Source organism: Peromyscus maniculatus, chromosome 2 (genome assembly GCF_049852395.1).
Source record: "Peromyscus maniculatus bairdii isolate BWxNUB_F1_BW_parent chromosome 2, HU_Pman_BW_mat_3.1, whole genome shotgun sequence".
Classification (NCBI taxonomy): domain Eukaryota; kingdom Metazoa; phylum Chordata; class Mammalia; order Rodentia; family Cricetidae; genus Peromyscus; species Peromyscus maniculatus.
This window is the reverse complement of record NC_134853.1, coordinates 132,079,398-132,106,817: the sequence shown is the minus strand read 5'-3', so window position 1 is coordinate 132,106,817 and position 27,420 is coordinate 132,079,398. Positions and strand designations below refer to the sequence as shown.

The 27,420-nt window shown below is 39.7% G+C and overlaps 1 protein-coding gene and 1 long non-coding RNA gene across 15 annotated transcripts in view; one reads left to right on the top strand and one right to left on the bottom strand.

Moving 5' to 3' along the window:
• The window catches only part of LOC143271943 (uncharacterized), a 54,817-nt gene extending 36,651 nt beyond the window's left edge, over positions 1-18,166 (top strand). Inside the window, exon 3 of the long non-coding RNA XR_013049282.1 lies at positions 17,870-18,166. This is a non-coding gene — a long non-coding RNA (uncharacterized LOC143271943). The remainder of the gene's footprint in view (positions 1-17,869) is intronic.
• Positions 1-27,420, bottom strand: part of LOC102924940 (AGBL carboxypeptidase 4) — a 1,182,350-nt gene that overhangs the window by 319,261 nt on the left and 835,669 nt on the right. For all 14 annotated transcript variants that reach the window (XM_076564763.1, XM_076564765.1, XM_076564757.1 and 11 more), the window contains one exon: positions 9,380-9,419. In XM_076564763.1, the coding sequence (XP_076420878.1) occupies positions 9,380-9,419 (40 nt within the window). The remainder of the gene's footprint in view (positions 1-9,379; positions 9,420-27,420) is intronic.

Genomic DNA, 27,420 nt, shown 5'->3' with positions numbered 1-27,420 from the left:
TATTGAGAAAGTTAAAAAAAACACAAAATGTAAAAAAAAAAAAGCTGCAAGTCCTCAATCTGATAACTTTGAATCCATAATCCACACATGTAGAATACACTAAAATCCAACAACTCAGTAATAAAGTGGGAAATACAATCCAATTAGAGTGTGGAAGAGCAAATAGCACAGCTATTTCTCCAAAGAAGCTATATACGTGGTTTATAAGCTCATGAAAATATAGTCAGCATTATTAAACACTAATGAAAACACATATTTAAATCACAGTGAGATATTATTATTTTATAATCACTAGTATGACAACAATAAAAAGACACTAACAAGTGTTGGGGACAATGTGGAAAGAATAGGATTGCCCTGTGCTACAGCTGGAAATGTAAAATGGTGCAACTAGTTTGTAAAACTGTTTTGTCAGTTTCTCAAAATCTTTATTCTCAAATTTAATATATGGGCAGTGATTCCATCCATAGGTATATGCTCAAAAGAACTGAAAACCTATGTCCAAATAAAACTTTGACATAAATTTTTATAGAAGGTTATTTAAAACACCCTCAAATGGAAATGACTCAACATTCCCATCAACAAATGAATGGGTAAACTGTGGATAAACTTAAAATGAAACATTATGCAGCAACAAAAAACAATGAAGTTCTGATACACATTACAACATGGGTGAAACTTGGAGATAATATAGCAGGTAAACAAAAGAAAAAGCCAGCCACAAAGACCATATATGGTATGATACCATTGATTTGAAGTATGCACAATGGGCAAGTCCTAGAGACAGGAAGTACATGATTGGTTGCTAAAGGACAGGGTAAAAGAGAAATAGGCAGTGGTCATGAGTTTGATATGTAGTTTTTGATGATAATCTGGAAGAAAATGATGATGAGTGCATGACTGTGAACACACCCAACACCATGCAAAGAGGTGAAATTCACAACATATGACTTATACTTCAATAAAGTCTTCCTTTAGAACTCCATGGCCTGCACTTTTAATGTGATTATGGAAATATTAAAATCTTTGGAGAAGTGTGAAAAAGTATATTAGCCATGTCCAAAAATTCTAGTTGTCCTTATGGGCATACCCTGCCTAGTGGGAAGATTATATACCTGCACCCTGTTGAGTTTAGGGATGGCTAGGTGACTTGCTTTTTTAAAGGAAATTTGGACAGAAGTGGCTATTTCTAAGAGCTGATAATGGTAGATTCACAGCTCAGCATTACTCCCTTTCTTTCTGCCTAAAGGCCAGCATGGCAAGTGCTTGCAGCATCATCTAGCAAACCCACATACACCAGGCACCTATTATTTTTGCATGAGGTGAATAGCTTCCAATTGTTAATAGCTGAAAATCTACCCCAAGGGCTTCCTCTGACCACTAAAAAATTCCATATCCATATATTGGAACTGGAGATGTCAAAGAAATAACACTCCCACCTACTCTTTGTCTTTCAAAAGAAGCTGTCTGAGACTTGTTTTCCAAATTGACTCCTGGTGTTCTCCACCAGGCTAAGAACTAGTCGCTCTGTGACAGCCTGCTTGATACTGAAGTTTTTCTCAATAATTCTAGGAATTTTCCTAAAGAAATAACCAGAGAGGCTTGCAACAGTCTTTATAAATGTGAATGTTCAGGCAGGGTCTAATTGACTAGTTGCTCTAGAGGCTGAGGCAGAAGGATTGCAAATTCAAAGGCTGCCTGGGTTATAGAGTGAGTTTATGATAAGCCTAAGTAAGATCCTATTTCAAAATATAAAATAAAACATGAAAAAGAACTTGAGCTACAGGTCAGTGATAGAGTGCATACCTAACATGCTTGGGGCTCCAGGCTCAATTCCTAGTATTCTGCAAGTAAATAGATAGATAGATAGATAGATAGATAGATAGATAGATAGATAGATAGATAGATAGATAGATAGATAGATAGATGATAGATAGATAAATAGATAAATTCCATTGTGGATTTACAAGTAAATAATTGACTGAGTAATAGTCAATAGAAGATTAAAATATTATGGTATGACTTTCAGTTTTGTGACATTCTCAGAAAATATTTGATAACATTAAGTTCATGCCACTCAAATAAAGAGGGTTTACACAGTATATTCTGATTTCATTTAAAAAATACCTTTGTATTTGTATATTCACAAACAAAAATAATGTTTTTGAAACCTGTTAAATGTTTTATTTAGCAAAACAATACTTCCTTATCTCTTCACAGAAGATGCTATAAAGAATGAACTTCCTAAGCAGTAAAAAAGAAATTACAGCTTGACTCCTGAGTGAAATGACAAAATAAGTTTATGCTTCAATAAACTCCTTTATTTTTATCATATTGGATGTTGGATATATTTGATAACATAAGAAGGAGTAGTAAATGCACAGTTACATTCCATTGTGAGAAACATATCCCCATAAGGCTGAGATGAGAAAAAAAATGCAGCAAGATGAAGGGTTCTGGGGTTACTGGCTTGCTGAGATCTAGATTTAGAAGCAGGGACAGCAGGTAGGACTTTGCCTCCTGTGGGATGAGAAAGACAACATGACCTGCAGCAGATGAAAACCAGAGACAACTTTTTACTTAGAGCAGGGATTGTGAGTGGGACTCTCCTGTGATGGAAAGAGCAAAGTAAAGACGATTGTTGCGGAGCTCTCTGGAGAGGGTGCCTATGCATCTCATGCCTAGAAAAAGTGAGGGATATTGACTCTGGAACTGGAAGCACCCCAACTTTTTGTCTTTGGATCTGCTATATCCCCTAGGTCCTACAATGAAGATGTCGAGGAGAAAACTTTAGAAAACATCACAGAGGTTGATGTGAGAGCAGGGGGCGTTTTAGCGATGGAGAGAGAAAACTAGAAAACTTCCTTTCCCAAGTGAGCATCAAATTAAAATTTCAAAATAAATGACAAAAATCAAATGCTAAAAAAGATGCTAAGCAAAATCAACAATTAGAATTTGAATTTCCTCCATATGCAACTGATTTTTTAGAACAAAGATTTTAAAATAAACATGTTGAGTATGTTCTGAAAAATTAATGAAGACTTTAAAACAGCATAGAAGTCATGGAGCAGAATAGGCAGAAATAAAACCAGAACAGGTGGATATGAACAAGGTTAGAATCATTGAAAATGGAAAGTGCATACTTATTAAAATATTTCAAGATAGGAAAAAATATAGACTAGACATGGTTAAAAAATGAATTTACATATTAAACTTGCTTGCAAGAAACTCAATGAAGTTGGAATATAATGATGAAAACTGAATTAATGTCTTTGTCACCTTTCTGTTGCTGTGATAAAACACCATGACCAAAAGCAACTAATGAAAAGAAAAACTTATTTTGGTTCAAGATTCCAGAGGGATAAATAGCAGTTAAATGGGGGTGGGGGACATAGTTGCAAATGGCTTACATCCTCAACCATAGGCTTGAACCAGAGAGAGCAAACTGGAAATAAAAGGAGGCTTTGAATCTTCAAAGCCTGCCACCTAAGCCTTCCTTCAGCAAGATTCTACCTCCTAAGCCTCCCCAAAGAGTGCTTGCTACCATGTGCAGACCAAGTATTCAAACACCAAAACCTCAGGGGACATTTCACATTCTAAGGATCACAGTTAAGAACAATGAAAGTCACTTTTGTGTCACATTTGTTTAATAGGAATTCTCAAAGCAGAGAATCAAAGGAATGGTGGAGGAGAAAAATATTAGAAGGTATAATTTGCTAAAAATTTTCCAAAGCTAAAGAAAGGCACATTTTTTTTGGTGGTAACTACAGGATAAATAAAAATAAATTGAGTCCCAGACACATGAATTAAAAAAAAATCAGACCATTAAGATTAAAAATGAATCTTGAAACCTACCCAAGAAAAATAGGTTCCTTAAATTATATTACAGCAGTCTGCTCATCAGCAACTTTATAACATGAAGAGACAGTGAATAAAATTGTCAAAGTGCTGGGGAAACTCCTCAAATTAGAACTCATATCTAGACAAATTATCACCCCAGGGAGAAGCCAAAATAAGGATAGCACTGATCAATAGGATTACCCAATGCCTCTCATTAGAACAGCGATCACAGCGGTGCTTTAGTGCAGCCACACAGGGAAGGCTTGCAGTACGATATACAAGAGAACACAGAAATTCATAAACCGTGTGGGAAAAGCCACTGGCTAACACTGACAGCACATTTTTTTTCTCTTTTCATAAAAGGTTAAAAGTTAAAAGTCTAAACAAAAATGATGAGGCGGTGATGGGGCCCTGTGTAACAAATGGCGAGGACCTACCAAGGAACTTGTCTGGTTGAAGATGAAAGAGATTCTGAAGGACTGGAGGTTGTAAGAGAAGGAACAGTATATAACCACAGGGTAATCAGCTAAGGCCAGAAAGAAAATCTATAGCAGCCAGCTCTGCAGAGGAGATGGAAAGAACAAGTAACAGATCAAACTTTAAGACAAAATCAAAAGCAAAATGCCGGAAAACTTCTCAGGGGATCAAAGCTTAAGGTTAAAAATTCAAGGTTTGCCTGGGCCACAGAATGAGTTCAAGGCCAGCCTGAATAACTCAGGGAGACCCTACCTCAAAGTAAAAAGTTAAAAGAGAAAAAGAGGGCAGGGGGTGTAACTGAATGGGAGCTATTTGCCTAGCAATGCTGCAGCCTCTGGGTTCAATCCCCAGTAAGATTTCAAAACACAAATTTAAAAGGGAAGGTCAAAGAGATTACATGATATAGGAAGCAAAAGTATGGAAGAAGAAATACATTCAAATGTATTATTATATTTAAATTCTTATACATGCAAATATATTACTTTTAGCTATCATTAATGAGTATGTGAGTATATGTGTCACAGTGCATGTGTGGAGACCAAAGGACAACTTTGTTGTGTGGGTTCTGCCCTTCTGTCTGACATAGCATATTAGTCAGTGTTACCATTGCTGTGATGCAATACCATGACCAAAAGCAACTTCAGAAGGAAAGAGTTTATTTGGCTTACACATCCTGAATCATAGTTCACCGAGGGAAGACAAAGTAGGAACTCAAACCAGGCAGGAATCTAGATGCAGAAGCTGATGCAGAGGCCATGGAAAGGTCCTGCCTATTGGCTGGCTTGCTCATGGCTTATTCAATGAGCTTTCTTATAAAAGGACCACCATACCATGTACCCACCTACACTGATCACTAATTAAGCAAATGTTCTAGAGGCTCATCCAAGGCCCAGTCTTTTAGAGGCATTTTCTCAATTGAACTTCCTGTCAGATGATTCTAACTTGTGTCAGGTTGACATAAAAACCAGGCAGGACACGTAAGTTTCAGGGATCAAACTCAGGTTGTCATATTTATGCGGCAAGTGCCTTTACAAGATGAAATGTTTCATTGGTTCACCAATGGATTAAATTATGTTATCACTACACAGATCATTAGATTTTGTTTAAGAAGTACAGTTTAAAATCTATGATTACAAACTTCAAAAGGTAAGGATAAAGGGGAAAAGGGAAAAGACGTCTTTCAATCAATTACAAAGATAATATTAAAATTGAAATTTATTTAAATAAAACATTGGAGAGTTATTGGTGAAGAGTAAGACACATCGACCAAAGTTCAGAAACATGTAGGAAAACAAATGTAATGGAAGCATAATTGTCACAGGACTGGGAAAGGATGGGCTGGATGTCATATGGCTCTGAGACAATGAGTTATTCACATGTTAATTAAAAAATAATGAAATCCCTGGCTATTATTGTATACAAAGATTAGTCATTATTGAGACAAAGTAAAGGCTCAGATAGAACACAAGAAATTATCCAACATTAGAGGCACACACACACACACACACACACACACACACACACACACACACACACTTTTTGTTTGTTTATTTATGACAAGAGTATCACTATATAGCTCTGACTGGCTTGGAACTGGCCTTAAACTCAGTGATTTAACTGCCTCTGCCTTTTGAGGTCTGGGATTAAAGGCTATAGACATGTGTATGTTTTTATTATAAGTTTGTTTTGGAGATGGTCTCATTCTGTAGCCCAGACTGGCTTTGAATCTGCTGCAATCCTCCCACCCCCACCTCAAGAACGCTGGGGTTACAGGTATAAACCATCACACCAGGCTTAGGAAAATGTTATAGCCAGTTGGGAAGAATTAAAGCACAAAGCATAGCTCTTAAAACAAGAGCTCGATAAACTTAACATTAAACTTACAAAAACTTTCCACATGTGAAAACATATCACGGACATCAGCAGCAAAGAAAAAGTACAAGGCACATTCGGGATATTTGCAGTGAATATAAGGGATATATTCAGAATAATGAATTTTGAATCAGTAAGATAGAGACGACCCCATAGCCTGGACACAAAAGATATGAAGAGTCAAGCCATGGAAGACGTCAAAGCAGCAATGAGCATACAAAAAAGATAATCTACCCTATCACCAATAGGAGACACACATAATAGTAATGCCGGGCACCATTTTATGTTCATCATGCTGACTGACAAAATTTGTGTCTGACACATCTAAGTGTTGATGAGTGGAAGAAAGGAAAGCTCTTACACTCTGCTGTTGGAAGAGTAGATTTGCTGAATTGGAGAACAGTTGCTTGTTAGGTGGCAAATTTGATGCATATAATCAGTAAGTCCTCTTGGATTATATGCCTTAGAGAAATTCTCATATTTACACACAAGGAGACATGCACAACTGTCTTTAGTAGCAGTCTTTGTTATTGAAAAAAGCTATATAAATACTTTAAATTAAGATCAATGAAATGGGAAAGTTACAATCCTATGGTATGTGGACTACTACACAGTAATTAAAATGAGTTATGTGTCAACATGAATGGATCTGTATAATATAATAATGAGTATGGAAAAGGTAATGGAATATGGCTTTTTCCAGTGTGAGATTTAGAGGAATTGGTAACACAACAGTTATTTTTCAAAGCACAGATATTGAAATATTTAATACATGGTTACTTATAGGATGAGGGAGAGAGAATTAAGGAAAAATACTGAGAAGCTTCAGTTGCATCTCTTTTTAAAAATAGGAACTCTGGCATAAATGGCTCAGTGCTGATATGATTATATCTGTTTGTTTCTTTATATTGGGAGTTATTCATGACACAGAAATACAGTTTTGAAAAACATACAGTACAGGTTGTTAACGTTTCCAAATTCTAAATCTGTGTTTCCGAAGGCCCATGGTCTGCTCAGAATGACAGCCCCAGACCTCTGGGTCGTTTGGTGATGAGTGAGAGAAGTGATGCCCACCGGCAGCCCCAGAGAGGCAGCAAGCCCAAGGCTAGTGGCTGAGGCTTGCTGGGAATGCAGGGAATTGGACTGAATTTGATAGGCAGAGACAGATAACATAAGTGTTTTTTGACATGGAATAGGGTCCTTCTTATAAGCCATGATCAAATGGTGCTTACCAACTCTTCCAAGACAAAGCACACATGAGTAATATCTGTCTGGCCCATTGGAGTCCAGGCTGCACCCTGGGGATCTGCGGTTCCTGCAGTGCTCTCCATGGAACTGAGAGCTCAGCAGACCAGTATCTCACAATAGCATGGAAGAAGAGCCCACTTCAGAACACTAGCGCTCCACACATATCTCTTGGGAAGTGCTGACCTAGAAGATATTCTGTTTTCATCTAGGAGGAGCGATAATTATAAACCACTCAAACTCTGGCAGTGCGGAGACACTTGCAATCCCACAGCTGTCTAAAAGGAGCATACTGGGGATGCATAAGTACTCTGTTTAAATCCATGCAGTAGCAATTAGGAGCAGTCAAAGCTAGCACAAAAGAAATACAGTGTACTAGTCTAAAAATGTCATTCACAAACAACCTAAGACAGATCTAGAACCCTCTCCAATACATATGTAGGCATCATACCAGGATGTGACAAGATGTGATGGGATATGGAGGCAGTCAATCTGGGTAGTGCACACTTACTTGAAAAGAACACTCTTACAAACAGGAGTGTCACTAAATAGGATGAGACAAAGACAGTCCTTCAGCCCTATCTTAGTGAGGAAGATGTGGCAAGTAACTCAAGTAAGCAACTCTCGTTCTATCATTCCAGCTACGGAATTTCTAAAAATGTTAATCTTGTAAATCTAGAATGTAGCTTATTCCATAGTTAGTTTTCAATCATTTCTAGCCAGGCATGGTGACTGCCCTTGTAATACCAGCTTTAGAGAGGTGGAATCATGAGGACCAACCAGGAGTTCAAGGTCATCCTTAGCAAAATAGAAAGTTCAAGGCCAGTAGACTACACGAGACCCAGTCTCATCAGCAATAACAACAACGATTTCTACATTCTTTCTTCTGATGGAAGTTCAAAGAACTGTATCACATGAAAAAATGTTACCCGAAGTGGATAAATGCACCTTATATCCGTACTCATTGTCCTATACATATACCAGGTAAGTAGCCCCTCTGCTAGGATTCTGCCTGCAAAGTACAATTTTTCAGGCTTTTTGCTACCTGGTTCCAAGTATAGCAGGCCTGATGGAAGGTAGGGCCAACACAGTTTGTTCATATTGGCTACTAAAATATTGAATGTCTCCACATTTATTGAGCTGCCCTCTTACATATGACCACTCTGCCATACTAGCTCCTTCCCTAGGAGTCCATTCTTTCACAGTCCAGTAACCAACGTGTTAATGTATGGCACAGGAGCTGGTCACTGGGGCTCTTAAATATTTTGAATATCACCCTTGGGTGAAGATGAACCACCACACCCATTCACAAATGCTCATGAAATCTCTTGGCACCAATAAAAAGAAAATTGTTCCTCTTGCCCAGTTTAGCATCGATTTTCCAAACCAAAGTACGATAGCTCCCTGACATCACTAAACTGCTTAACCTCTCCCTGGGCTACAGGTCAAATCTCTGGGAAAGAAAAGCCCTTCTGGTCCCAGGGCCACAGGTTTGATTTGAGACTTGATGGAGAGAAACAAATGCTACTTTGAGCATCACACTAGTCAGTGACCAAACCCTCACAGATTGGTGCTTGCTCATGAACCATCCCCCTCCCTTCTACAGCACCATGCAGGCAGCTTCTCCATTTCCCATAAGATTAAAACGTATTCCCGGGAGACCAGAGCAATTTCTGGATATGTGATTTCCAGTGAGTGATTTGGGCAAGAACTTCATTGCCAGAGCGGCACCAAGAGCAGCAGCCCTGTCACCTTCCGTCAACAGGAGGCAGCATAGAGCTGGGAGAGAGAAAGGAAAGTGCCCCTGGTGGAGAAAGGTCATTAACGTGCAGGAATTACAGTTTTCATTCAGGCAGTGGGAGGAGGGCAGGGCTTGCATTTGGAGAGGCTGCAAGGCATGATTCTGTGTAAACTCCAAGCAGAATGGCGCTCTGCACTTACTCACCAGGGCTGGTTATTGTTAGGAGGTCAAGCTGCCGCTGTTGCTGCAAAAGAAAACATACAGTGAGGGCAGGGATTCACACAACAGCCAAACCTGTGCCCAGCAGGGCAGGGGAGAACTACAAGACACACAGAGCAGTGTACATTTTATGGAACATAGTTGTGTTGAGGGTTGTTCCACCCTATAGACAAGGCAGAATAGTAGCCTTTTTGGACATCTAGATAAGCCTATATATACTGTAGTTACCAAGAAAAAAAAAGCCGGGCGGTGGTGGCGCACGCCTTTAATCCCAGCACTCGGGAGGCAGAGCCAGGCGGATCTCTGTGAGTTCGAGGCCAGCCTGGGCTACCAAGTGAGTTCCAGGAAAGGTGCAAAGCTACACAGAGAGACCCTGTCTCGAAAAACCAAAAAAAAAAAAAAAAAAAAAAGGCAAGGGGAGAACATGACTTACCCAAGGACAAAGAAAAAAAGCCCAATTCCAATCTCCCAGCCAGGCACATTCCTCTAGACCCTGTGCACTTAGATTTCTCTTTGCCTGAAGTATTTGCATCAGTTGCTTAACTCATATACTGGTACCCCTCTTTGCCTTGGGTAACTTGCCTCCTGGGTACTTCATGCTGGCTCAATTCTTGGGAACACTTACAACACCCCAATAAAGTAGGTTACCAATTATCTGAGCATTCCTTCTTCATTGTAATCCTTACCTTTTGTTCATGTACATCCAATCAGAAATCTAGTTGTCAAGTACACTACATTAAATGAACGAGGGCCCTCATGTTTGGAGGCAACAGGCTGTGCTTACACTGCCTAAGATGATCAACATCGCAGAAGGCCTGTCATCTAGTACAGCTCCCCAACCCCCAGGAAGCTGTGTATTGGGCTGGATGCCATGAGAGCAGAGAAATGGCTCTAGAAAGCTCACACTGAGACCACAGTAAACAGTTTCCCTTGAAGACTGAAATCAGGATTCTGTAAGCCCCAGTCTTCCTGTTGAGCTTTTTCTCTTTTCTAAACGAAGTACTGAAGATAGATTATTCCATCTTCTTTAAGGGATCACACAAGCTTTGTTTTTAGGCTTTGTGTGGCAGGAGCTTCTCATCCCTGGCATCTTCTCCAATGACCCCTTGTCTGATTTCACCCCCCTCTCTTTATCTTGCCACTTGCCAAGAATGGCTTCCTGGAGTTCGGGTTAAACAGAAGGGAGGTCAGCAATTTTCTTTTGACAAGTGCAGAGTAAAGGCCTGGCACAGTAAGTGCTGGGACCTTTTGAGTCTGAAATGATATCCTACCCAGTGAGTACTGCCCAGAGGAAGGATGATTACATTCCAAGAGGGGAAACCATTTGTTCAAAACCATACCTTCACTCACTGGCAGGACCATGCTGGTTCCAGTCCTATCTCTAGAGTCTAAGTTATGGCAATCATAACTCATAATAAGTTATCAGTAAGAAGATCTATTTAGTTTGATGGGGGAACTTTTATTACAGGACATCCAACCTTTGGTCACATACGCTGCCTCTTCCATTAACATAGAATCAATGAGACTAGAAGCTTAGAAGTCATTGTGTTTGTCCTGTCACCTGCACAATCCCCTCTTCAGTGTCCCCTTCCCACGTCCAGCTGTATGAAATATTTCTGTTCTACCTCTTTCCTTGACAAAGAACTCCCTCCTTCTTGTTCATTCAGCTCCTGTTGCCTCAGCCCATGGTGACAGCTATGTCTCTTTCTCCCGGCTAAATGTACTCAAGTCCTCTGTCCTCTTTTTCATGGGGACCTGTTCTAAAATTTCCTTGTCCTCGGGGTGTTCTCCCCAGACATTCAACTTTGATCTGCTACAACAAAAATTGCTTGAAGATTTCTCTACTGGTTGATTCTGACTTCTCATGGATCTACAAGCCAGCCTGCCTCCCTTTGAGGCCTTCTCAATAACACATCCCCATTTTCCTGCCAGCTCATAACTCATTCCAGTTGACTTCAAGCAAACAATGCAACTCCAAGATGTCACTGATCTATGTAGTGAGCATGAGTTCTCACGCTGAAATGAAATACAGACTCACACATGCCAGTGAGGGGGAATGCTGGAGCCAGATGGCCTCCTTCCCCTAATGTGGAACCTAGCAGAGAGAAGATTGGCTCAAACTGCCTTTGCCCAAGCCAACCTGCACAGCCTGCCACTCTGCTCATGCAGGAGAAAAGGATCTAGCAGCTCCCTTTCTTCTGTTTATTGTCATGATGGTCACAATTAGAAAAAAAAAAAGCCTATTTATCCAAAAAGTTTCTAATTCCTTCTTAAGAACTGCTACTAAATGGTGACTCTGTGCCTCGGCTCCAGTAGAGAAGAATGAGAAGAAAAATCTGGCAAGAGTCAAACACACCTGGGTACATGTCCTGGCTCTTGCATGTGGGTTTCTATAACTGACTGTTTCTGGCTACAAAATTGAGAATTTAAAAAGACCAAGAGAGGCTTAAAGTCAAACTCAACCAGGTGCTGTACTTATGGGCTCTCCTTTTCTCATGTAGAATTCTCTTCAAATCCCTGGACTCCTGAACACTGAGGCTCAAGGACACAGTCAGAATTCAAAAGACCCAAATGTTAAGGCTGTGCTGTCCCACTGCAATTTTTCACACCTGTGTGACTCTTCCTCAATAGAAGAGAAACATCTTCCAGGCTTAGAACTACTATTCATCATAGTTACCTCACTCCGCTCCGCAGAGGAGCACCCAGTAAGCACTTGCTGAGCTCTGTGCACTAATCTCTAAACCCACAGCACCCTTTCAAAACCCTATGCCTGTGTTTGTACTTTTCTTTCCACCAGTGCTGTTAGAACTTCTCAGGTCCTCTATGAAATCTCTCTCTTCACAAACTCCCATGCTATGCCCCCTTTCCCCCTTTCTTCAGCCGAATAAGTGCTTTCTCATTGTTCCTCCAATGCATCTGGCAAAACTGATCTCTTGAATCATGCTGGCTTAATTGCTATTTCAGTGTCTATCGATCGAGTTAGGTCCTTACTTGATGACAGGGCCATGCCATTTCATTTCTGCGTCTCCAGTGCCCAGAACAAAAGCCCGGAAAGACTGTTTGATGTCATCTAGTTCAAATGACTTAACTATTCTGTCATTCCCTCTGCAATGACCTGCTAAGTAGGAATCCATCACAGAGAGTAAGCCTGTTCTTCCCTCCCTAAGGCTTTTCTTCTGCCACATCTTCGAGGTTTCTCACTTTTACGGTTTTGCTTCATCATTCTTCAGTTAGCAACAAAGTCTATCTCTTCTGAGAGTACTTCCCCTCTTCACCTCTCCCTGAGCCCTGTAGCTTCTACTGTCTATATCCCCTCTGTGGTGCCGAATGAATTCTCATTTGCAGATAAACCCTATTATTCCGCAATTGACTAATATATGTGTGCACCACCTAGTGGCACATGCAGGTAAGTGTAGCCTGTTTATGTTCTAACAAGTTCTTCAGATAGAATTGCAAAATCTGTGGTCTAAATGCAAATGAAAACAAAACCATATGTCTGAGAATGACTGCATAACAGCTTTTAGCAAAGAAATGGAATAGTCAAGTAATTACTTTAAAAATTTTTAAAAGTTAAAAATAATAAATGAAAGCAAGAAATGTCATTACTAGAGTAACTAGAATAATAATCACTGGAGACTGCTGATGGGAAACTACAGCATTTGTAAACACAGGCTACCTGACTTCTTCTCTACTTGTTATGCGGCTCTCATCTAACATACCTCCTCTTCTGTCAGATCTTTCTCAACCTGCTGAGGCTGGACTGGATCTTATCTGTGGCCCACAGGAGCATCATTATAGTGCTCACATGGCCTCTTTCTCAAGGGGCTCACCCAGCGCCTGACTAATATAGGATCTGCTGACTACCTGTTACCCTCTTAGACAGGACCCCACTGGTCACCAGTTGAGGTCTTGAGCTTTGGACCCCTCTCTTCCAAATGACATATTAGGTACAAACGATACTCGTGGACTGCCTCTATACTTCCCTTCAAAGCCCTTTCTTTTTGAGTCTTGGGCACCCAGGAATTGGGCTACAGAGCATTTGGCCTTCTTCATCTGGAAGGGGTGATCATGAGGCTATTTAAAAATGGACTTTTCGTTTTGGTCACGACTGCACTGCAATTATCTCTCAGAACGAAAAGGGACTTAGTGTTCTAGGAGCTCAGGAGCTGGTTTTGTGGAGTTCTGCGTGGTGGAAGAGAATAGTCACTGATTATCTGTTCTGTTTTGCTTTCTGTTTTCATGTAAGATAGCTATTTAGGGAACAGCCAGTCTGTCACTGCATAGACGAGATGACTTAAACAAGAGCACCAGTAATCCCTGAGCACTCTCCTGTCACTCCAGAAGCCAGCCATCCTGCAGAGGACCTCGGGATTTACATCTCCAGAAGGAGCCCAGGGGCAGAGGCACACATTTAGCTTCAAGCCTCAGGTTCTTCTCTTTCCAACAACCCAGCTTCCCCTTCAGTTCCTTTTCTTCCCCAGCCCTACTCTCCTTCTAGGTCCTGGACTTTTAACCATTCTCCTAGTTCACATAGCACTGACCTTTCTAAACTCAAGTTTCTAATGTCTCTTTCCCTAGTCTAGCCTCCTCACTGGGCAAAGGACTGATCATTTGAAAATTAAATCTGCTCTACTGTTTGAATAATTTAGTAATTCTAATTACATTTTGATAAAGACTAAATTGTTTAGTTTGGCTTTCAAGGAAGATGTTTTAAAAAAAAAAAACTCAAATTAAGCCAATAGTAGAAAAACAAATATTGCATGACTTCTCTTATTTGTGGTTCCTAGATTTTATATAGATAAATAAAATTATCTATCAATGTATCTATGCACTTATGTATCTATCACTTGAAAGTAGAAATAAATCTGTCTAAGGAGACAACGCAGACCAATGGGAGGGGGATAGAAGGGAAGGGGAGGAGAATACATTTAACATACACTATATACAAGTGTGAATGCTTTTCTAAAAAGAATGTGAACAAAAGTACCTTGCATGGGCAGATAACACGACTCCCAGAAGCCATAGGCTACGAAATGAAAATCCCAGTGCCGAGGTTGAGCTGTTTCACCATGAGCTGTTAGTCAGACAGGTCCCTAAAGTCCTCCTAACAATACAAGGTATTTATTGCTACTGCTCTTGGTTGCTCACCGGAATTACATGGTAAGACCCTGTTGCTGAAGACACCCTATAGTTTGGTTGGTTATGAACAAAGAGAAATCAAGCCATCATTCTGCTGGCTAACTTTCATAGTGCCAGAAGATGGTATGCAGGGTACCGAGAGAGAATTGTTATTAACTGACTTATTCAGCCATGGACCCTTCATGTCACACTACTGACCTGCCAGGGGCTAGATGTGCCCACTGGCACAATAGTGGCATGACTGTTATGGGAGTAACCAGCTGCTTTCTGACTGGATTTGAAGCCTGCGCCAAAGGAGCGAGTTTACATCTATACCATAAACCTGGTCAAAAGTCTGTGACTGGAGAGACCATAGGCCCTACTGGGAAGCATATAATGGCCTGTCAAACTACCTTCGAAATATTTATCTGCTGTGCTCAGCAGAATTTCTTTATGCAGTAGGATATAGTTACTGCAGCAAATCATAACTCATCCAAATTCTGAGAAGAACTGACTTGTTGAGGGTTCAGCCTGAGTGGAACATTTTACCACTCCCTCCAGGACTCAGGAATCACTCTAGAGAAGGGACTAGAAAGAATATAAGTGCTGGAAGAAGAGTAGAGTGTTGTGCCCCCACCTTTCCTTACGTATCTACAGCTAGTTAATCGTAGCTAGGTGGAAGGCCCCCAAAGACCTCCTCTAAGGATCTTTAGATAGTTAGTGGTTGAAGCGAGGATGTGAGGTGAGTCATAAGTCACCGATACTCCTGTAAGTAACCCCTCATCTATATTCCTATAAGTAACCCTAATTAAACTAATTGGTTCAGCACAAATTAATTAATTAATTAATTTAAAAAAGAGAAAGACATGGAAGTAGGTGGGGAACTAGCTGAGAGGAGGAAGGGTAATGGTAAGAGTGGGAGGAGATAAGCGAGGGGGATGGGGTAAATATAATCAAAGTGTATGATGCATGTATATGAACTGTCATAATGAAGTCTGTTCTTGTGTATAATTAGTATATGCTAATAGAATAGAAAAAATAGCCATGAGTGTTATGAATTAGTTGAAAACTTTTTTTCATTATAGTATTTGGAAAACAAAAGTACCCATTAAGTTAAGAATCAAATTTCAAAAATTAAGATAAGTCTAAGCATGTTGGTTAATGTGTTCTGTAGAAGGGCACAGGTACCAGAAATAGAAAAAAAATGTTAAGGAAAATGAAGTAGTGGGAAAGTAGAAGGGGAAAGATTCAGTTAGCAATTTCTTCTGAATTCCAAAGTTACATGATTATTGTTTTTTATGATTTATTTATGTGTACATATATGTGTGCTTGCACGAATATACGTGCAGTATGGGCATGCAGGTACTGTGAGGCCAGATGGTAGTAAGGCTGCCTCTGTGTGGGTGCTGAGAACTAAACCTGGGTTCCTTCAACAGGCAGCAAATGCTCTTCAGGTCATCTCTCCAGTCTCTAAATTGCTGTTTTTGATTCAAGTGGTTTTAACTGAGGAAATGCCAAGAGGGCTTCCTTTAAAGAGAGGCTAGTTAAAGCAGGTCCTAATGGATGGGGATATTTTACTTTTCCCTGAAGGAGGACCAAATTTTAAGGAAGAATAAGAGAAGGGCCCAGAAGGGCTCAGCAGCTAAGAGCTTGTGCTGCGCTTGCAGAAGACCAGAGTTTGCTTCCTACCGTGGGTTGCTCACAACTACCTGTGGCTCTAGCTCCAGGGGATCCAACACCATCTCTTGAGTCTGAAGCCATCTGCACTCATGTACACATGCTTTGCCCTCCTCCACACTTACACTCCACACATATAATTTAAAATATTTATATTATAATATAAATAAATTTTACTTTTGAGACAAAGTCACATACATATGTAACTGTGGCCTACCTGGAACTAGCTATGTAAACCATAGTGGCCTCAAACTTACAGAGATATGTCTGCCTCTGTCTCTCAAGTGCACTATGATCAGCCCAATACTAATAAATCTTTAAAGAAAGAATAGGAGAAAGAACCAAGACTGGCCATAAAGCCCCAGCTAACTTCTGTCTTTGGGAGTTAATATGTCTGCTTATGTCAACGTTCAGTTCTTTCTTTTTTTTTTTTTTTTTTTTTTTTTTGGTTTTTCGAGACAGGGTTTCTCTGCGTAGCTTTGCGCCTTTCCTGGAGCTCACTTGGTAGCCCAGGCTGGCCTCGAACTCACAGCGATCCGCCTGGCTCTGCCTCCCGAGTGCTGGGATTAAAGGCGTGCGCCACCACCGCCCGGCCAGTTCTTTCTTTTTTTTCTTTTTTCTTTTTTTTTTTTTTTTGGTTTTTCGAAACAGGGTTTCTCTGTGTAGCTTTGCGCCTTTCCTGGAACTCACTTGGTAGCCCAGGCTGGCCTCGAACTCACAGAGATCCGCCTGCCTCTGCCTCCCAAGTGCTGGGATTACGACGTTCAGTTCTTAAAACCACCAAAGCATCTCCCTCGTATACTGTTTTCTTATCTTTATATATTTGATTATCTAACAGTCATGTACTAAATAAATATTATTTGAAGGAGCTTATAACAAAATAAAACCAACAAAATAAAAACAACCAAAGAAGTGGAGAATAAACCATAAAGACCAAAGAAATTAATGCAAGTCTATAACTCACTGTTTCCTTATTCGAAGGCACACAGAGTGAGGGGATTTGGCCACAGCTCATGCACTGATGCATCACAGAGCTGCTGCATTGGAACTAGGAGACCTACCTCTTACGGAGGCTGGATGTTGAAGAGGAAGTATAGAGATGGGGGAAGCAGAAGCAGCATAAGACTTAGGACCAGAGTGAGAAGCCTCAGGTCTGGTGATGGTAGGTACTAAGAACAATGAGAAGGAATCAATCCTAGCTTATAGACCTGTAAGTGGTTTAGCCCTGGGACAAGTGGCTTCACCTGTAATAGTGTAGAATAGAATATAAAACCCAATGAAAATAAAAAAGCTTTTGATTGGAGAGTACCGAGGTCATTATTTTGGGGGGCAGTATTTTTTAACCCTACATATAATGTGTTAGATACCATATGACATATCCTAACAAAGTGTCTTTTTGTGGCTCTCCTCCTCCCTCCACCCCAACCCTGATACCTCTGTTTCCCCCTTGTAGTCTTCCCACAATATTTACCCCTTCTATGTCCCATGTATATTTTAACTAACCCATGCTTCATCACCTCTTGTCATTTCCCTCTCTTGATCTCCAGAGATTTTTAGATTTTTCCCACACTTACACACACACACACACACACACACACACACACACACACACACACACGAGTACAGAAGTCCTAACATACTCAAGTGTTCAGTAAAATTCTTTTTGTTTCTGTTCTTCAGATTCAGTAAGTGCAGAAAGCAGTTGCCAGCAACTTTTCAAAGAACTGTGAAGGACTGAAAGAAACGAGAATTATAACCACTCTAGGTGAAGCAACCCACATCCAGAAAGACATATGCTCCCTGTTCTCTTTCATATGTGGATACTAGCTTTGACTCCTTAGATATGTGTTTAAATTGCAGTGCTCATAGAAAGCAGAAGACTAGAAAGGGACCATGGATGGGATTTCCAAGAAAGGGGCATATAACATAGATGGGAGGAAGGGAGAAAGAGTAATAATGGAAAGGGGGACAGGATGGGAGGGCATGGTTGAAGAGGTTGTATGGGGAGAGATAACTACCACTAAATATCTTTGAAAATGCCATATGGAAACCTACTAAAGAAACATTTTATATATGTCCCTCTAAGCTATTGTTTTTAAACCCATAGATTAGTGCATCTTTCTTCCCTCATCAAAGAGGTTTATTTTTACAATAGATGACAATTAATTCAGAGACTCATCCAGTCATATGCAGAGAGTAAGAGGCTGTGGAGGGCTCAGCTCTAAATGGGACATTTACTTCATGCCCCTTTCCCCAATGCTCAGAGATTGTGTTGAAAGAGAGGATGGAAAGATTCTAAGAACCAGAGATGTCTGTAGCAAAACAGTATTTTCCATGCATGACAGGTCTGTTGAACACTTTGAACTCATGCTTGGACCACATGCACAACACCTGCACAAGATCAAGCCAGCCAAAATCCAAGCAAGGTTGGTGAAAGGGCTCATGGGTTCCCATCCCCATCTGAGGAGCTATTGCTAATTAATGGCTGTTGGGGGAGGGAGAGTCAGCTTTCTTCAGGGATGTGAGCCTGAAGAGGCTACCTATGATCCAGTAGATGTTCCCACACCCATGTACATACAGGCAGCCCTTAATGTATTATTCAGTAGGCATGGGGGGGGGGCGGGCTGGAGAGGAGGAAATGAGTGATAAATTTGATCCAAACACATTATATGCATGTATGATATTAAATAAAATATTAAATTAAATTAAATTAAAATTATTAGCAAGACAAAAAAGAAAGAAAAGAAGAGAAATTGCCAGTTAGATTGTGAGGAAAGAATCCAGATCTAATTGTTCTTTGTAAACCTCGGACAGAAGGTATTGTTTGAAAAATGGAACTGTCTAAATTAATTTTCCTGAAACAAACATCTTTGCCAAATAAAAGCAATGCATAATAGCAATCCATAATTAAAAGCAAAATAATATCTTTTGCTATGGGAGAAAAGTATATGTGTTCACCACAATAAAAAGCAAAGTGTTATTTTTTTGGAACTCTAAGGATGTATGCACACACACATGTGTAGCTCTGTCTTTGTCTCTGTGTGTGGAGACGCCTCTATCTCTATTTTTCATTTTTGCTATTGAAAAAGAAGTTTTGAGAAACAAGTGTCATTCATCTTAATGTCTTACAATGCTGCCAGACTATTCTTAAATGATGTTGCATTTTTCATAGAAAGAAACTGGGAAAATGGGGGGGGATTAACATTTATTGGATTATCCTTATTTTTCCCTGACTACTTTTCTTAAGCTGTCTTTAAATTATCTTTCTCTCTGTATGTGTGTGTGTATTTATAAACTGGCAAAATCTTTTACAGAAAAATAGTCAATTAAGAACATGTTATTAAACATTTACTATGCAGCGGGTGCTTTATTTATGTTTATTCATTTTCTAGGAATTAAATAGTCACTTATTTATTTATTTACTTAATTAGGTTACAAATTAAGACTGCCTTGTGACACTTTCATACACATTTTGTTTCAGATGATTTCGAGCCCCCGCTCACTCTTCTCTTCATCTCTCTGCCCCATCCTCCTCTTTCTCCCACTGTACCTGTGTGCTCAGCATCTCCACTTCCACTTTCACATCGCCCATGCTTTTGTGTTTTCCTCTTCTCTCCACCTGTCTTCTTTCTATCTCATGGGTTCATTTCTTCTTTCCTGACCTTTACCCACATTTGCTCCTACCTAGATAGACTTATTTAGTACTTAGAAATTAGGATTTCCCTATGAAAGAGAAAATACTACATTTGTCTTCCTGAGCCTGAATTACCTTAGTTACTATATCATTCTTATCATGCAGGTAATTAACTTCCCTTTAAAGATGAAGAAACCCAAAGTTTAGAAAAATTAAAATTTCTCCAGTTAGGTAGTGAATAATGAAGTAAAGCTATAAACAAACCTTCTGACCATGACCCCATGCTCTTCAAAGTATTATCTAAACAGCCAGAGAGATGGCACAGTGGTTGAGAGAATTTTCTGCTATTGTAGAGAATCCAGATTTAGTTCCAGTACCCATGTGGCCACTCACAACCATCTGTACTCCAATTCTAGGGAATCCAGCCACATCTTCTGACTTCCACAGGCACCAGGCACATGAATGGTGCATACACATACACTCAGGCAAAATGCTTATACACAAAAAATAAACTAAATAAAATACTATTAAAATTGTATATAGTATTATTAAATAATGACAATGACATAAAAAAAACCAAAAATTTTAGTATCCAAGTATCTAGTCTTATTTTAGATGCTATTTTCTAGTTCTTAAGTGTCCATGCTTGCACTACATAGCCAATAATTATGTATTAAAAATAAAGATGTAATCATGGAACAAATATGATGTCGTTACTTTCTGTATTCTGTTATTTTTAGGTCACATTATGTCATAAAAAGTTTCCCAAAACTATTACATAGTCTTTGTAAACGTTATTATAACGAGTTTACAATGTTCCATTTAGTGAAAATGCATAGTTTACTTAAATATAGGACATTTAGGCTATTATTATTCTGTTATTATAAATAACATTACAATAAACATCTTCCTGGATGCAATTCCTTTCCTCATTTGGATTAGATTATTTCCCTGAAATGAATACCCAGGAGTGGAATTACTTGGTGAGAACTTATGTAGCCTGTCACTGCTAGACACACATTGCCACATTGCTTTCCAATAGGATCATTTTAATTTATAAGCCCACAAACAGTGTATGAGATAAAGACTTCTCTATAAACTTGCCAGTATGGGGGATTACAACTTTGAAAATATTTTTATGTGATATAATGAGTACAATATAGTACATGACTCTTGTTTTAGTTCCTTTCTTTTTTTTTTTTAAAGATACTTTAATAGTTCTGAACCTTTTCATTATCTTGCTCATCCATTCTGTTTCCTGCTGGGAGAGCCTACTTTCACACTTATCTGCTGGGCATTAAGCCTTCAGCTCTGTTTGGATTCTAAACTCAGAGGTTAACAATTGCTCTTATTTTCAGCTCATCATCTTTGATGAGAGTAGTAATACCCACTTAGGCCTGATTCGTCATCAAAAGAAATGCTCTCCTTAAACAATAAATCTCTCTCTTTCTCTCTCTCTCTCTCTCTCTCTCTCTCTCTCTCTCTCTCTCTCTCTCTCTCTCTCTCTCTCTCTCTCTCTCAACGTTTCCAAAGATGGATTTCAATGATACTTGAAGACACATTTAGACAGTGTTAAAATAGTCCACTGTGGATTATAGATCCACTGTGGATTATAGATACTCTGATAGTTCCTGTCCTTTAATTCCCCTATGGAGATTGATGTTTTCATGTCCCACAATGCAAGTAGAGCTCTGTACTTTGAGGGTACAGATTTGCCATTGTGTAGGATATACATAGCACCTCCTATGATTATCCTAGATTCTCAATTTGCAAGATGTTGCAGAACAGAGTGGTTTCAAATCCTCATCAACATGGGGGATTTTCCAGTATAATTATACATATTTATAATGTACACTGTGATGCTCTGAAGCATGTATACATTGGGATATAATATTGTTCTAGTTTTATTTCTGTTGCTGTGATAAACACTATAACTAACAGCAACTTGGAGGCTTTATTTGGCTTATCCTGGCGGGTCACAATCCTTCACTGAGGAAATTCAGGGCAAGAACTGAAGCAGAAACCATGCTGCTTACTGGCTTGCCCTCTGGTCTATGCTCAGTTAGCTTTCTTATACAGACCAGACCCATCTGCGCAGGGATGGTACTGCCCACAGTGGGCTGGGCTCTTCCCTGTCCACTATCAGTCAAGATAATTTATTTAAGTCATGGCCATAGGCCAAGCTGATCTGGGTGATTCTTCAACTGATATTCCCCCCACCCCCTTTTTTTCTGGGTGATTTAGGTTGTGTCATGTTGACAATAAAAAACTACCCAGGACGTATATCCATTATATAGTTTTGGTTTTGTGGTAAGAACATTGAATGTCTACTGTATTAGCAAATTTCAAGCACAAGAATAACATCGTGTTGTACATCAGGTCTCCAGAATGTTTTCCTCTTGTCTTACAAAGACTACCACTTGATCACTATGCCTATTACCTTGCCTCTTTGTTCCCAGCCCCTAGTAATTACCATTCCACCCTCTGCTTCTGTGATTTCAGGTTTTATATTCCACATGTAAATGAAATCATGACAGTACACTTGTTTTTCTTATCTTAACTCAGCATAATATCCTTCAGGTTGATCTGTTTTCACAAACAACAAAATCTTCATTTTTAAAGGCTGAATAGCATTCTATTTTGTATATATGATAATTTTTCTTTATCCATTTATATGTTAATGGAAACCTGCTGATTCCTTATCCTTTTTTAAACTTCTCATATCTTGACTATGGTGTAGAATGCTACATTTAACACAAAGGAGTAGACATATTTTTGACATACTAATTTAATTTCCTTTGGATATAAACCTAGATAGAGGATTATGGATTTCAAGTGACTCAGAGTCTTCTGTTATTGTTTTAGTTAGTCTAGCCAGGAGTTTGTCTAGTTTGTTTTTCTAAAAAAAAAAACAAAAAACAAAAAACAATTCTTTATTTTATTGATCTCTTAATGTTTTAATACCTATTTAATTTATTTCTGTTTTAATCTTTTTTATTTATCAATTTTGATTTGGAAGCTGGAGATGTATCTCAGTGGAAGATCATTTACCTAGTGTGTGCAAGGCATTGATTTGATCTCTATCATTGCCAAAAAGCCAGGGGAACTGGTTTCCTCCAGGTTTATTTTATTTTTAGTTTCTTAGGTTGCAATGATAGGTAGATTGCAATGATAGGCTGTTTGTTTAGGTCTTTCTTTTTTCACCAAATGAAGGTTCTGATTGGTTGAAACCCCACTGACAGTAGTGCTTTTGTTTTAGTATACTGTGTTTCTATTTTCAATTATTTCAAGAAATGTTTTAATTTTCTTCTAAATTTCTTCCTTGACTAGATAACTGCTTAGGATTATATTATTTGATTTGTATGTATTTGTATAAATTTCAGGGTTCTTCTAATGTTTTTCTAGTTTTACTGAACTGTGGTCATAAAAGATGCTCAATATGATTTCAACTTTTAAGAAAATGGCAAGACTTGATTTGTGTACTGACATGCATTCTATCCTGAAGAATGTTCTGTGTTCCTTAGAGGTCTCTTACTGGTTCTGTCTTCATGGCTGGGGCCAAGACAAAAGAAAGAGGGATAGAACCAGCTGGTGTAGGGCTGTCACTCCCGCAACATTTAATCCACATGGAGAACTAAACAGAAAAGCAGTCACTGCTGCAGTTGGAAGTTGGCAGTACAGGATGGGGAAGGGGCAGATAGAGAGCAGGGTATCATGAACAATACCTCCCCACACTGGGTCTACATCAATCCAGATGGAATCAGAATACCCAAAGCAGTTTGAAAATGTTAGAATTGTCCGTTGGGGGAGGCATAGGAAAAATGGGGGTAACTGCTTGGCAACTGGATTAAATGGGTTGTCCTCCTTCTTCTGAGGTCCTTCAGTCTCTGGTTGGGAGGCAGAAGCCTTGCCATCTTTAGAGGGTGAAGGAAGGGAGTTCCTGTTGGTTCTCAAAGGCTTGTCCTTCAAGTTACCCAGCTTTTCTGCCAGGCTGCAGCAGTCCTTAACCTCCTTGTATCCAGTCTAAGAGGTTTCTGTCCAGCGTCTTTGGTAAGTGAATGAGCATACTTCATGTTACATGTTTCATTTTTCTTGAAGCTTTGAGAACCTCCCTCAAAAGATTGACATTTAGGGTACTTTCAGAGTATTCATGGCTAATTTGAAACAGCTGCTGACCTTTGACTTCACAGCACCTGGATATTTATATCCTTCTCTAGATGTATTAGTGGTTCTTGTCTTGTCTTTTTGGAGAAGCTCTCTACTCCTTTGGCAGTCTCAAGTCTTTCTTGAATACCAACAACCTGAGTATTTTCTCTTGTAATACTCTCCAATGTTCCCATGAGTTTTCTTTGTTCTTCTTCACTCTTTTTTCTCATTTCTTCTATGTGTATTTTTTGTTTTTCTTTTAAAATATATAATATTGTATTAATTCAGTGAGAATTTCATACATGTATACAATATATTTTGATCCTATTTATTCCACACTCCTCCACCTAACTACTCCAGATTCATCCACTACTTCGTTACCTGCTCCCCTTCAACTTCATGTCATCTTCCTTCCTTTGAGTCCAATTAGCACTGCTAAAATTCTCACGGATGTGGAGCCATCCAATGGAGAGTGGTCCACCAACGAGGGTCCACACCCTCAAAGAAAACTGACTCTCCATCCCTCAGAAGCCATCAACTAGAAGTGAGGGCTCATTTCCTCCATGCCAAATGTTTATTGGCTTGCTCATATGTAGCCAACCACAGATGCTTCGAGTTCATGAATGAAGCTCCTGGGAAATCCAAAAGACACTGTTCCTGTCCTCCTGACCCTTGGCTTTTCACAACCCCCCACTCCCATTTTCGCAATGATCCTTGAGCCTTGTGGAAAGGTGGTGTGTTGGGGTTGGAGATTTAGCTCAGTGGTAGAGCGCTTGCCTAGCAAGCGCCAGGCCCTGCGTTCGGTCCTCAGCTCCAGAAGGAAAAAAAAAAAAGAAAAGAAAAGAAAGGTAGTGTGATACAGGTGTCCCATTTGTGGTTAAGCACTCTATTGACACTTATTCCTATGTGTGTTTTCAAGCATCCTGTCTCCAAGTTCACTGAGTCCCCCCCCCCCTCTGAGACAAGGTTTCCCTGTGTAAGTCTTAGCTGTTCTGGAACTCGCTTTGTAGACCAGGATGGCCTCGAACTCACAGAGATCTGCCTGCCTCTGCTTCCCAAGTGCTGGAATTAAAGGCGTGTGCCACCACCGCCCAGCTCACTGACTCTTCTTATTCTATTTTGTTAGTTGTTCCTTCTACTACAGTTTTTATTTTGTTCAGTGTGCTTTTCAGTGCAAAGATCTGTTTGATTACAAAATTACTTCACTTTTTCTGATAAAGTACTGAGTTTCTTCTCTGTCTTTAAGGTGTTCATTGAGTCTCCTGAAAGCAGACATTTTAAATTCTTGGTCTGAGAGTTGCTACATGGCATTTTCTGGCATTTTATTTTCTTCCTAGGTGCACTCATAATTCCCCCAAGATTTTTTTTTAATTTCTATTTTTAAATAAAAATTGCAATAAATAATAGCATCACATAATCAAATTAACTAGACCCAAAGTCTGTATAACTCAGTGAACTTCTATTCACTTAGAATAAACATTTGGAACAGAAGTTGTCCAATGTAATATTAAATTTTCCACTTTCAATACTGAATACATTTTATGCATTTATCTACCACCAAAAATAAAAATATTGACGACAGAAAAAAGAACTCTAAAACAATTAGCTTTATATCCCTGAAAAGTTGTTGGAGGTTGTTGGCATATGACATTGAATATTCAGATTCTTTCAAATCTGGCTTTGCATTTTTCCTTCCAGAAATGAGAAATGAAAAGCTAGGTTCCTGCCACTTTTTTAGCAGTAGGTGGCGTGCTAAGTCCAGGTTTACTATTGAGTTTTGGCTCATGCGCTGTTACTGTTTTAGCACTAGAGGGCTCCACAATTCCAAGTTTGTGCTTCAGTCACAGCTGGTGTGTTGTTATGGAATACAGAGTTGCCTAAAAAGGCTATTCTGTTCCAACAAGTCTCCATTTGGGCACCAGGTAGGCCCACACACTTCGTCCACAAATAGTAGCCCACACTCAGGCACTGTGAGGTTCTGCATGGCATAGAGCTTCATAGGTAATGAAGTACCAGCTCTAGATTCCTTTGCAATGATTTGGTGCCATCCTCCCTCTTCTTCACTTGAAAAAACAAACAAAACTCTCCATGTTGCATTGCCTGTGGTCAGAGAGAAGATAAGTAGGCAGTCCTGTGGCCAACATCACAATGCTGGATTATGCCAGAGCTTAGAACCCACCCTGACTAGCACAGCATAGAGACGGGACCAAGGACCAAACTTCTGTGGTCTTACTACTGCTGTGGTAGACTTGTGGCCTAAGATCACTACAAATGCAGATGATGCTAGCCAGAATTTTATTCTGAATAGGTGGCAGGCTCTACCTGGTGGTAAAATTTGGCACAGATGTGAGTGTAACAGCCATTGGTAACTCCTCAGTGCTGGATTTCCACCAGCTACCACTGCATCTTATGTTCACTTCTGTATCCCACTTCTTCAAGACTGCAGCTCTTCATCTTGCTGCATTGCTAAAGGAGGGGAAAGGACTAGAGGAGGCAGTTCCTTGGCTGGAGGCATAAGTCTAGGGATGGGGTGGTGGGCATCTGCCCAGCACTGGACTGCAAGTACAAAGCTTAGATTTACTTGTCCCTCTCTTCCCTAGACTTATTTCTCTATATTGTCCTGCTTGGGGTTTGGGGAAGGATGGTTCAGGTCACTTTTTCCTTTCTTCATTGTGTTTTTCCTTATTATGATGCTAAAAGCAGGGACTAAGATCTCTGTTGTCTCCCTTGGTACTTGTGAAGGTCGTTCCTTACATGATGTTTCTGTGGACAGATGATCATGAGGATAGTTTCATTCTGTTTCCATCTTGCGCTAATTTTAATTTTTTTTTTCTCGAGACAGGGTTTCTCTGTGTAGCTTTGTGCCTCTCCTGGAACTCACTCTGTGGACCAGGCTGGCCTTGAACTCACAGAGATCTGCCTGGCTCTGCCTCTGGAGTGCTGGGATTAAAGGCATGTGCCACCACTGCCCGGCTAATTTTAACTTTTAAAGGAACATTCAATATACTGTGTTCCACAATGGCTGTACTGACTTACATTCTCACTAATAGTGTCTAAGATTTTCATTTTTCTCACTCTCACAGCCATCCTAAGAGGGGTGAGATAGGAGTGTATCCCTGTGGTTTTCCATGTCTTCTTATGTGCTGGTCCCTTAGTGTGCACATCCAGCCACACTCCTTCTTTAGTTGACCTCTTTCTACCCTTTTTCTAAATCTCAGATGTTCATGGTTACTTCCATCTATAGACTGAAGTAATTATGAAGTGCTGATATTATTGGGTAGAACAGGGATGTCTCCATTTGTCAGGCCATCCTGAGCCCCGGATTGCCTTCACTGCTACCCCTCATAGCACTTTTGATATCTTTCTGTAATTGTTTATTATTGTTTTTCCTCTCAGTTGCCTGAGCTCCTTGAAAGTGACAATTATGTCCAACCTACACTGTGGTCTCGGC